General features: G+C 41.0%; 1 protein-coding gene across 6 annotated transcripts in view; it reads left to right on the forward strand.

Moving 5' to 3' along the window:
* The window catches only part of LOC109905278 (teneurin-3), a 180,767-nt gene extending 176,688 nt beyond the window's left edge, over nt 1-4,079 (forward strand). For all 6 annotated transcript variants that reach the window (XM_031790225.1, XM_031790227.1, XM_031790226.1 and 3 more), the window contains one exon: nt 1,848-4,079. In XM_031790225.1, coding sequence (XP_031646085.1) covers nt 1,848-2,600 — 753 coding nt within the window. In that variant the 3' untranslated portion in view covers nt 2,601-4,079. The remainder of the gene's footprint in view (nt 1-1,847) is intronic.
* Nucleotides 4,080-12,952: the final 8,873 nt, after the last annotated feature.

Here is a 12,952-nt window from a genome sequence, read left to right on the forward strand (position 1 = left end):
TGGCACCATCCCTACGGTGAAGCATGGTGGAGGCAGGGATGTTTTTCAGAGGCAGGGACTGGGAGACTAGTCACAATTGAGGGAAAGATGAACGGAGCAAAGTACAGAGAGAACCTTGATGAAGACCTGCTCCAGAGGTCTCAGGACCACAGACTGGGGCGAAGGTTCACCTTCTAATAGGACAACGACCCTAAGCACACAGCCAAGACAACGCAGGAGTGGCTTCGGGACAAGTCTCTGAATGTTCTTGAGTGGCCCAGCCAGAGCGCAGGCTTGAGCCCAATCAAACATCTCTGGAGAGCCTAGAATTAGCTGTGCAGCGATGCTTCCCATCCAACCTGACAGAGCTTTGGAGGATCTGCAGAGAAGAATGGGAGAAAAATCTCCAAATACAGATCTGCCAAGATTGTAGCGTCATACCCAAGATTACTCGAGGCTGTAATGGCTGTGAAAGGTGCATCAACAGAGTACTGAGTAAAGGGTCTGAATACTTATGTAAATGTGACATTTCAGTTTATTTCAATACATTTCTAAACAAAAAATAGTTTTTGCTTTGTCATTATGGGGTATTGTGTGTAGATATATGAGGGGTAAAAATGACTTAATACATTTTAGAATAAGGCTGTAACGTAACTCAAATTTGGAAAAAGTCAAAGGGTCTGAATCTTTTCCGAATGCACTGTACAGTAATACTTAAAACGTTTACTTGGTTTCCCCTTACGCTATGTATTTGAATCTACAGACTTTACTGTGCTTTATGTTGTACTACAGTCGTAAGTAGTAAAAGTAGTAGATATTTCCAGTGTCTGCAGTACGTACGTACCTACAGTATTCTCATTTTGGAACATCTGAATGATGGATGCTACTGTGAAGCGGCTCAGATTGGGCTGCACTCTCTGCCCAGACTCTTTCAAGGCCAAACCATGGTTGACCACGTGGTCCACCACAGTCGCCCGAATTTAATCAGATATGAACTCTCCTTGTTCTTGGTCTTCCTCCACCTCTACCTCCACTTAAACCTCTACCACCACCTCCAACTCCATCTCTACCTCTCTCTGCCAAGTTTGCTTCCATTGTTCTCCAAACACAGGAGTTCACACATGGTGCCTTTTCATCCATACCAAAGGTCTGATTGCAAAGGGAACCTTTACGCAAATAGTGTTTGCCCATGTGAAAGTGATCAATTGGTAATTGAGCTTAGCTTGTTGATCAGTGTTGCTTTTAATTTGCACACAATAGGATTTAGTTGTGAAGGTTGTGCAAAGGTAGAGAATTGTGTGTTGTCACAAATGTTTCTTATATTATTGCAATCTGAGTACAACGCAAAGGATGTGCCAGTAGTATTGCAGATTTGTTGCATGGTTCTTCTGAATTAGTTACAGGTTTGGGGTCATTGAGCCTCATGGGCCAGTGTGTAAACAATTGGGGAAAAGTAGCAAATAACATATCTTGAAATTTGTATTTGTTGTATCCAATTAATAACTTTTCTGCTATCCAAGACAGTGTGATAGTTGTCCTTGCATTACACATTCGTAATACAAATTTAAAAGCAATGCACACAGACATTTAAAAGCACTACATATGTGACATTTCCACTTGTCATTGTTAACACAATAATGATTCATGTTTATTCAATGCTTACTACACTGTCATGAATTGCAAGGTAATCTTGATATACAAAAAAATCCCCACTGGCATTTTACCTTGTTTTAGTTTTATCCCACTGCCTGGTAATACAATTATCTTGCAGGCACATGTAAAGTCTTTGAAGCCTGCTTCTGCTCCTGAATGGACTGCAGTGTGAAGTTCTGCTCAGATGTTAACGTTACACTGCACTCTCTTTACAGTCTATCTCTGGGGTCCAGCAGGAAGTTACCAGACAAGCGCATGCCCTCCTGTCATTTGAGCGGCTGCCGGAGGTCCATGCGGGCCGAGGCCGTCGAGGTGAGAAGCCCTGGTTCTGGTTTTCAGCCGCCCAGTCCCCTATCGGGAGGGCTGTCATGTTCGCCATCTACAAGGGCACTGCCCACACTCACACGCTCAATGTGGCCAACGAGGACTGCATCAAGGTGGCCACAGTCCTCAACAATGCCTTCTACCTGGAAAACCTGCACTTCACCGTGGAAGGCCGTGACACTCACTACTTCGTCAAGCCTGGCCTGCCTGACGGTGATCTTGCTGCGCTGCGCCTCACCAGCGGCCATAAGACCCTGGAGAATGGCGTCAACGTCAGCGTGTCCCAGTCCACCACGGTCATGGACAGCCGGACGCGTCGCTTCGCAGACGTGGAGTTGGGTTGTGGGCCACTAGCGCTGCACGTGCGCTATGGCTCCACGGTGGATGAGGAAAAGGCCCGTGTGCTTGAGTTGGCCCGCCAGAGGGCGTTAGTGAGTGCGTGGGCCAACGAACAGCAGAGGGTGAGCGACGGCGAGGAGGGCGTCCGACCATGGACGGAGGGAGAGAAGAGGCAGCTTCTGAGCAGTGGGAAAGTACAGGGGTACGACGGATATTACGTACTTTCCATCGAGCTATACCCGGAGTTAGCGGACAGTGCGAAAAACATTCAGCTCCTACGGCAAAGTGAAATAGGGAAAAGGTAACAAACTGCTGTGCACTCGCTGCCAAAAAGACGTTGAACGGCCTGCTTCAATAGAGGAGTGGTGATGGTAGGAACGAAAGCAACAATAGTGGCATGGCCAAAGAGTACTATGGCTATGTCCGATTAAGTGTGTGTTTTTGAAAAATCATATGGGATCGAAAGCAATGCTGTGCAATGCTGTTTAACAGGGGACTACTACAGAGTAAATGTACAACTACGCCAAGCCTTATATGGGCAGTGACAAAATGTACCTCTGTAGCACAATCTCTGATTGGACTATGAGCTCTCAACCAGGAGCCAGGAGAAATAGAGGTGTTTTGGGCAAAAGTTAAATATTATTATTATTATTATTTTAATTGTTTTGTTTTTACAAAATGTTGTCTGCTTAAAATTAAAATAAAGTATTTAAAGGTGAAATGAAATGTTTACATACAGTACACATATCTGGAAATGTTTTACTCTTAATTAGGCAATGTCCATTACCAGATGTTTGTCTTACAGTAACTGTCCAGTACAAATCTCACTTTTAAAATGCATATTCTGTTAACTCATACCCAAATAATGTTCTTGACTCGTCCTATATTAGTATTTGTGGCGAAAGCATAAATTAGAGAAAAAAAGACTTAAAAACCCTACCTCAAACTTGTATCTCAAACGGAGCGTTTACAAAATGCTTACTATTTCCTCATAGAGTATGGTGTCAGCGGTCTAGAGGAGAATGAGCTACTCGCATGAATGTTTTTAATGAATTGTATATGCCCATACCATTTTGTTGCAGTATGCCCACACCACTCCAACATAGAAAAACTGCTTTTTAACATATTGTAAGTAATTATAGGTAATCTTTCATAAAAATCTGGATAAAAAATAAATACATATTATTCAAGCTTTATTTAACTAGGCAAGTCAGTTAATAACAAATTCTTATTTACAATGATAGCCTACTGGAAACAATGGACATTTACTTTAAATCAATGACCTTTCATTTTGCGGTTCCTCTCACTCATGACCATCACACCTACAGTACATGCCGGAATTGAGAAGCAGTGCTTTTGATAAACTCATGCCTATTCCCCTTTGGTTAACTTTTTTTTTTTAAAGACATCGTAACAACGTACATGTTTTAATACACAAAATATTTGTTTTGCAAATCAGACTTTGTCTTGGTTTTGGGATCAGGGCAAAAGGTATGAAGTAAGTACAAGACTGGATCAGATACGAGTCTCGTCTGAGCACAGTAACACCGTGTATAGTCAATTGTATTGTTTTGTATTCAGTAGTTAGGTTTCCATCCAATTGGCAACAGATTTTCATGCGAATATTCAAAAATCTGCATAAAGAAAATGTGCATTTTCTCACCAGTGGTGTTTTTCCACCAAGATGACTTGTTGAGGCTAAAAATCTGTGCGCGATGACGTAGTGCACATAATGTACTTTTTCGCTTCAGTTTTCATGTACCAAATAAAAATCTGTTGTTCAATGTGTTTCCATCGCATTTTGTCACAAACTGTTGCGTTAAAATAGCAAATGAGCCCACTCTGGTCATGGCAAGTAGTAGGCCCTGTAGGTAGTTTAGTCTACATGATGAGATTATTTTGGGCAAGAACAAGAATATCTTTATTTGTCAAATGGCAGTCAAGCATCGATCATCATGTCACTAGAATAAGACCCTCGACATCTATTGGAAAGGAGCGTCAAGCTCATAACGTGCACTTTCACGACCCTGTGAAGTTCATCATAATTTATTTCATCTGTAGCCTAATAAACTGCATGGTTTCCCAAGTCGTAATGGAAGGACCACACACCATTGCATTGTTTGACTCCCAAGTTTACTTCATTGTGACTGTTATTATATCCATATTTGTGCGTATAGGCGTTTCCACTGCCACTTCTCACATAATTAATTTTAACGACAAATGTCGAACCAACAATTATCTCTCGGGATTTATAAAATTGTACCGAAACTTCCTGTTTCCATCACAGCTGTCGTGATATCATTCTTATACAGTATGACTTTACTTGCATAGAAACTGTGGATGGAAACGTTGTTTGTGGACCTCTACAGGATCCCCCCCCCCCCCACATTAGCTAACGTAGGCTAATGTGATTAGCATGAGGTTGTAAGTAACAAGAACATTTCCAGGGACATAGACATATCTGATAAGGGCAGAAAGCTGAAATACTTGTTAATCTAACTGCACTGTCCAATTTACAGTAGCTATTACAGTGAAATAATACTATGCTATTGTTTAAGGAAAGTGCACAGTTATGAAATTGAACATGTATAAATAAACTAATTAGGCACATTTGGGCAGTCTTGATACAACATTTTGACCAGAAATGCAATTGATTGTCTAAAACTTTGCACATAGACTGCTTCCATCTAGTGGCCAAAATCTAAATAGTGCCTGGATTCCTAAGTCATATATTGGGCTTTCTCTTGCCTTTCAAAGATGACAAATTTTCAACGCATGTTTTTTTCTTCGTATTATCTTTCACCGGATCTATTGTGTTATATTCTCCTAAATTAGTTTCACATTTCCACAAACTACAAAGTGTTTCCTTTCAAATGGTATCAAGAATATGCATACACTTGCTTCAGGTCCTGAGCTACCGGTAGTCAGATTTTGGTATGTGATTTTAAGCCAATATAAAAATTTAAAAAAAGGGTCCAATCCTTAGAAATTGATTAACTGGCCATTTGAATGTTAGTCTCATAACAAGTCATTTATGTTGTTTGTACATTGCAAATAAAATGTAAAGCATGTATTATATTCATCACTGATGTTACAAAGGAAAGGTTGATATTCCATTATAAAAACTGCAAGATTTTGTAGAATAAAAGTATAAAATATCCTGTCCAGAAACAGTATATTTTTTTGGTAAAAACTGAGTACGTGTAAAGATGGTTAGAGTATCATTATATAAATATTGTCTCCTCTAAGTCTAATGTTGATCACGCATGATGCCACGTGACTTAGCCTCTGTCCAATAAATATTTAATGAACACAAAAAAAATCATACATGCATATCACCTAAACAAGTTTGTCCAATTATAGAACCGATACGTGTTCTTAGCAGCTATTATCATAACGTGTTTTCAAACATTTTTATACATTTTTTCAAGTCAGCCATTTTCATTTGTCATTTGGTTTTAAAATCTTTTGCCTTTTTCTTAAAAATACCTGGTAAATCCTTGGAAGGTGGTTGGGGTAAAGCAAGAGAATATCAAACGTTCTGTAATGAATGTGTTTTACAAAGCGTTCAACAAGACCTTCATTTCCCGTATGTTGCCCTAAAATGATTATGAAGACATTCCATCTGGGGAGCCAAGAAGGCCACATACTGCTCCTCATTGAAGTCAGCTGTTTGTAACACGTTTTACTTGAATTGTGACTGAACCAAGTGTAACACACCAGGATTTTAGACAGATACCCCAAACACCCCATGCCTAATAATAATCCTAGGGTTTTGGGGTTAAGCAATCTTCTCACTTCTCTGTGTAAAATTCTGAATGGAACTTTTAATTCGATTTTGTATTGTTATAATTGCTTGCTCTGCCCAATTATTAGAGTGTTGATCAAAGCCTTAAGAGTTGTATTTGATGACACAGCAAAAACTCAAACACAATTTAGGCTCAAGTATAGGCCTACTCACATAATCATAGGCATAACCCTTTGAATAATTCTTATAGTGATACTCCATTTCTCCTAAATGTACAGGTTATATGCAGTACCCAGCCTAATTTTAAGGAAGCATATGTATACTCAAGACCATGTATTTGGACAGTGAAGCCAAATACTCCTTTTGGATTTGAGATCAAATGTTTCATATAAGGTGACAGTACAGAAATTATTATTTTATTCGGGGGCATATTCATAAGTACATGTATCACTGTTTGGAAATGAAAGAATCGGATGTATCTAGTCCCCCATTTGAAGACGTCATACGTGTTTGGACAAATTCACTTTTAGTGTATTAAAGTAGTCAAAAGTTTTCTATTCGGTCCCATATTCCTAGCATGCACTCAAGCGTGTCACTACAAAATTGTTGGATGCATTTGCAGTTTTTGGTTGTGTTTTGCGTTATGTTTTGCCCAACAGAAACGGCATGGTAGCTTTTCTGTCCCAATACATATGGCGTTAAGTCTATTTCTGATCCATGCTATGTGAATAATTTGTTTTAAAGGAAATGAAGGAGCACATTTCATATGAACTCTCATCACTTAATCAATGTCCATACAATTCTATGATGCTCTCTAGTGGTATAGTGTGTGCCATAGATGAGCATTAAGTGAATAAGATGTTAAGGCTAAATTCCTGGATTTTCATCAGCTGGTCAATACAGTACCTACTCCTATACTATATGCAGCCAGTAATTGTGTTGAATTTGTATTGCACAAAATGTCTTGCTTTGTTGTTTTGATATTGCAGAATCTTAAGGAGACCATTTTCAGCTCCAGAGAAGACTGCATAATTCCATGACTTGCTATTTTAGGAGCAGCTTCAAACATCACTGCAGCATCAGATGAATGCATAGGCTATTAGTGTCCATAGATGGTGTCAAACCACCAGAGCAAAGGGCATGTTCACCAAGTAAATATAACTCAACATAAGCACTGCACTGTGACCACAACTGGCACCTTCAAAGCAAACCAGAGCAGACCACAACACTGCGACGTGACCTACTTCAAAGAACAGCATAGAAGCGATGGTATGACTTTGCAAGTACATCAAAGTCCAACAGGATCATGCAATAAGCACATGCTCAGAGGAATGTGAAAGAGGTTCAATTGATCTGGCTCCTATTCATATTATGCGACACAAAGGTGGGTAGTGGGTACACTGGCAATCAAAATCCCAGTGCCTGAAATACTACTGCAATCGCATCGCGTGGCATGGGTCTAATACACACACATCACACATTATTTACTTAAATGAGGGACATAGGTTTACTGGTATGTGTTGCCATAGGCAGTGCATGAGCGTTCCCATACAGAGATGTCTATTTAGATGTTTTAGCCTGTAGCCACTAACCTGCAGTACTGTAATAAAGATGGCCTGTCTGCCACTTCAAGCCATTTTCAAAGATATAGTGAGCTAAATCCGTTGGCCAATCCCTCACAAACATGAGACTGTTTTAGACCAGAGTGGATTGATAGCCGTAGAATCTGACCTGTGGCATTTTTGCTGTCCTGTCCTGACACATTCATCGGAATGGCTTGATCAGCCAAACATTTACTGGTCCGTCGTCACTAAGTGCCTCCCCAACCTGGAGACTTTTTGCTTATAGGGCTCAAAACAGTCATATATTCCCTTGAAAAGTCTTCCAACAAAAGACAGTGATTGGAGCTTTAAAGTTTGACCACTAGAATGGTCAGTTACTGTCTTTTATCCTTCATATTTAGTCTAGACTGAGCACAAGCAATAGGCTGCCAGTTGTTGTCTCTGCTCTGCTGGCTGTATTGATTCAGGACATGGAGACCACATGTATTTAAAGGCCAGCATTGCCATTAACTGATCAATTAAGTATCAGAGAGAAAACAAACCAACACAACTGGCCTTTATGACTGTCTGGCCTTTGCAAAAGCTTGGCGATCAATCAAGACTGTCTGGATCACTGCTTCAAGCATCAAGCACGTCCTCCATTTTGCTCATCTCGGTGTATACCAGCTAAGACAAGAACAAAGGATTAGGGCTGTGGCTGCTTTAGTGACTGCTCTAGCTCTCTCTGCATCACCAGTGCGGCTTGGTACAGTGTTGCCAACCAGCATTGACGTCATCAGACCAGAATGATCTTGTCTCAGCCCGAGGCTGCATTTCAAACACTTAAAAGACACACCCTATCCCCTCAGCCCTCAAATTAAGTGGACACTTCTGATGACATCTGGCAAGTTTACACTTGCAGGACAAGGGGCGAGGGAGGAAGAAATGAATTTTAAACGGAAATTCGTCACTAGTTCGTCCCGCGGTGATTGTGTTTTCAGCCACCGGTAGCTTGTGGTTGATTTATATCCGCTACAATCAATTATGATTGCATGTCTACTTATACTACCATTCAAAAGTTTGGAGTCACTTAGAAATGTCCTTGTTTTTGAAAGAAAAGCACTTTTTTTGGTCCATTAAAATAACATCAAATTTATCAGAAATACAATGTAGACATTGTTAATGTTGGAAATGACTATTGTAGCAGGAAACTGATGATTTTTTAAATGGAATATCTACATAGGCGTACAGAGGCCCATTATCAGCAACCATCACTCCTGTGTTCCAATGGTACGTTGTGTTAACTCATCCAAGTTTATCATTTTAAAAGGCTAATTGATCATTAGAAAACCATTTTGCAATTATGTTAGCACAGCTGAAAACTGTGGTTCTGATTAAAGAAGTAATAAAACTGGCCTTTAGACTAGTTGTGTATCTGGAGCATCAGCATTTGTTTTGTTCGATTACAGGCTCAAAATGACCAGAAACAAAGAACATCTTCTGAAACTCGTCAGTCTATTCTTGTTCTGAGAAATGAAGGCTATTCCACGCGAGAACTTGACCAGAAACTGAAGATCTCGTACAACGCTGTGGACTACTCCCTTCACAGAACAGCGCAATCTTGCTCTAACCAGAATAGAAAGAGGAGTGGGAGGCACCGGTGCACAACTGACCAGGAGGACAAGTACATTAGAGTGTCTAGTTTGAGAAACAGACACCTCACCAGTCCTCAACTGGCAGCTTCATTAAATAGTACCCACAAAACATCAGTCTCAATGTCAACAAAAAAGAGGCGACTCCAGGATGCTGGCCTTCTAGGCAGCTGCGGGGACAGCTCGAACTGGGGAAATATTTTTTCTTTAAAGAGTTGGACACAAAGTATTTACTTCAGACACCCGACAAGGCCCACATCCCCATCATTTGCATCAGAAAGAGACTGAGATATCGGGGACTTAGGTCGGGCAACGGGACATTAAAAACTGTTTCACCGAGTCGTGGCTGACCAATGACATGGATAAAATACAACTGGTGGGGTTTACGCTGCACCGGCAAGTCAAGGGGTGAAGGTCTATGTATATTTGTAAACAACAGCTGGTGCACACAATCTAATATTAAGGAAGTCTAAAGGTTTTGCTCGCCTGAGGTAGAGTATCTCATGATAAACTGTAGACCCCACTATTTACCAAGAGTTTTCATCTATATGATTCGCAGCTGTCAATTTACCAACACAAACCGATGCTGACACTAAGTCCGCACTCAATGAGTTGTATAAGGCCATAAGCAAAAAGGAAAACGCTCATCCAGAGGCGATGGTCCTAGTGGCCGGGAACTTTCATGCAGGGAAACTAATTCCTACCGGCATGTTAAATGTGCAACCAGAGGGGGGGGGGGGGGGGGGGGGGTAAAAGACCAACTTTATTCCACACACAGAGATGCGTACAAAGCTCTCTCTCCCTCCATTTGGAAAATCTGACCATAATTCTATCCTCCTGACTCGTGCTAACAAGCAAAAACTAAAGCAGGAAGCACCAGTGACTTGGTCAATAAAGAAGTGGTCAGATGAAGCAGACGCTAAGCTACAGGTTTTGCTAGCACAGACTGGAATAAGTTCTGGGATTCTTCCGATGGCATTGAGGAGTACACCACATCAGTCACTGGCTTCATCAATAAGTGCATCGATGACGTCATCCCCACAGTGACCATACGTACAGTTGAAGTCAGAAGTTTTCATACACCTTAGTGAAATACATTTAAACTCAGTTTTTCACAATTCCTGATATTTTATCCTAATAAAAATTCCCTGTTTTAGGTCTGTTAGGATCACCACTTTATTTTAAGAATGTGAAATGTAGAGAGAATTATTTATTTCAGCTTCACATTCCCAGTGGGTCAGAAGTTTACATACACTCAATGAGTATTTGGTAGCATTGCCTTTAAATTGTTTAACTTGGGTCGAACATTTCGGGTAGCCTTCCACAAGCTTCCCACAATAAGTTGGGTGGATTTTGGCCCATTCTTCCTGACAGAGCTGGTGGAACTGAGTTAGGTTTGTAGTCCTCCTTGCTCGCACGCGCATTTTCAGGTCTGCCCACAAATTATCTATAGGATGGAGGTCAGGGCTTTGTGATGGCCACTACAATATCTTGACTTTGTTAACCTTAAGCCATTTTTCCACAACTTTGGAAGTCTGCTTGGGGTCATTGTCCATTTGGAAGACCCATTTGAGACCAAGTTTTAACTTTCTGACTGATGTCTTGAGATATATCAATATAGCTTCAATATATCCACATCATTTTTCGTCCTCATGATGCCATCTATTTCGCGAAGTACACCAGTCCCTCCTGCAGCAAAGCATCCCCACAACATGATGCTGCCACCCCCATGCTTCACATTTGGGATGGTGTTCTTCGGCTTGCAAGCTTCCCCTTTTTCCTCCGAACATAATGATGGTCATTATGGCCAAACAGTTCTATTTTTGTTTCACCAGACCAGAGGACATTTCTCCAAAAAGTACGAGCTTTGTCCCCATGTGCAGTTGCAAACCGTAGTCTGGATTTTTTATGGCGATTTTGGAGCAGTATCTTCTTCTTTGCTGAGCGGCCTTTCAGGTTATGTCAATATAGGAATAATTTTACTGTGGGTATAGATACTTTTGTACCTGTTTCCTCCAGCATCTTCACAAGGTCCTTTGCTGTTGTTCTGGGATTGATTTGCACTTTTCGCACCAAAGTATCTTCATCTCTAGGAGACAGAACGCATCTCCTTCCTAAGCGGTATGATGGCTGCATGGTCCCATGGTGTTTATACTTGCGTACTATTGTTTGTACAGATGAACGTGGTACCTTCAGGCGTTTGAAAATTGCTCCCAAGGATGAACCAGACTTGTGGAGATCTACAATGTTTTTTCTGATGTCTTGGCATATTTCTTTTGATTTTTCTCATGATGTCAAGCAAAGAGGCACTGAGTTTGAAGGTAGGCCTTGAAATCCATCCACAGGTACACCTCCAATTGACTCAAATGATGTCAATTAGCCTACCAGAATCTTTTAAAGTCTTGACATAATTGTCTGGAATTTTCCAATCTGTTTAAAGGCACAGTCAACTTAGTGTATGTAAACTTCTGACCCACTGGAATTGTGATACAGTGAATTATAAGTGAAATAATCTGTCTGTTAACAATTGCTTGTGTCATTCACAAGGTAGAAATGTCCGAACCGACTTGCCAAAACTATAGTTGTTAATTAACAAGAAATTTGTGGAGTGGTTGAAAAACAAGTTTTAATGACTCCAACCTAAGTGTATGTAAACTTCCGACTTCAATTGTACATACCCCAACCAGAAGCCATGGATTACAGGCAGTATCTGCACTGAAATAAGGCTAGAGCCTTTATTTATTTATTATTAACCTGTACGCTTATTGGAAATCCTGCTATGCCCTCAAATGAACCATCAAACAGGTAAAAGTGTCAGTACAGGACTAAAATTGAATCGTACTACACCGGCCCGGGCGCTCGTCGGATGTGGCAGGACTTGCAAACTATTACAGACTACAAAGGGAAGCACAGCCGCTAGCTGCCCAGTGACATGAGCCTACCAGACGAGCTATATTACTTCTCTGTTTGCTTTGAGGCAAGCAACACTGAAGCAAGCACGAGAACATCCGCTGTTCCGGGCGACTGTGTGATCATGCTCTCCCCTGCTGAAGTGAGTAAGACTTTTAAGCAGGTCAACATTCACAAGGTCGCAGGGCCAGACGGATTACCAGGATGTGTACTCCAAGCATGCGCTGACCAACTGGCAAGTGTCTTCACTGACATTTTCAACCTGTCCCTGACTGAGTCTGTAATACCAAAATGTTTCAAGCAGACGACCATAAGTCCCTGTGCCCAAGAACACTATGGTAACCTGCCTACATGACTACCGACCTCTGTTGCACTCCACACTGCCGCTTCCCATCTGGACAAAAGGAACACCTAGGTGAGAATGCTATTCATTGACTACAGCTCAGCGTTCAACAACATAGTGCCCTCAAAGCACATCACTAAGCTAAGGACCCTGGGACTTAACGCCTCTTTTACGCTGCTGCTGCTCTCTGGTTATTGTCTATGCATCGTCACTTTATCTCTACCTACATGTACATATTACTTAAATTACCTCGACTAAGCTGTGCCCCCATACATTGACTCTGCACCGGTACCCCCTGTATATAGCCTCGCTACAGTTATTTTACTGCTGCTCTTTAATTATTATATCTATTTTTTTCGTATATATTATTTACTTAACACTTATTTTTCTTAAAACTGCATTGTTGGTTAAGGGCTTGTAAGTAAACATGTCACTGGAAGGTCTACTACACCTGTTGTATTCA

This window comes from Oncorhynchus kisutch, linkage group LG15, assembly GCF_002021735.2.
Source record: "Oncorhynchus kisutch isolate 150728-3 linkage group LG15, Okis_V2, whole genome shotgun sequence".
Lineage (NCBI taxonomy): Eukaryota > Metazoa > Chordata > Actinopteri > Salmoniformes > Salmonidae > Oncorhynchus > Oncorhynchus kisutch.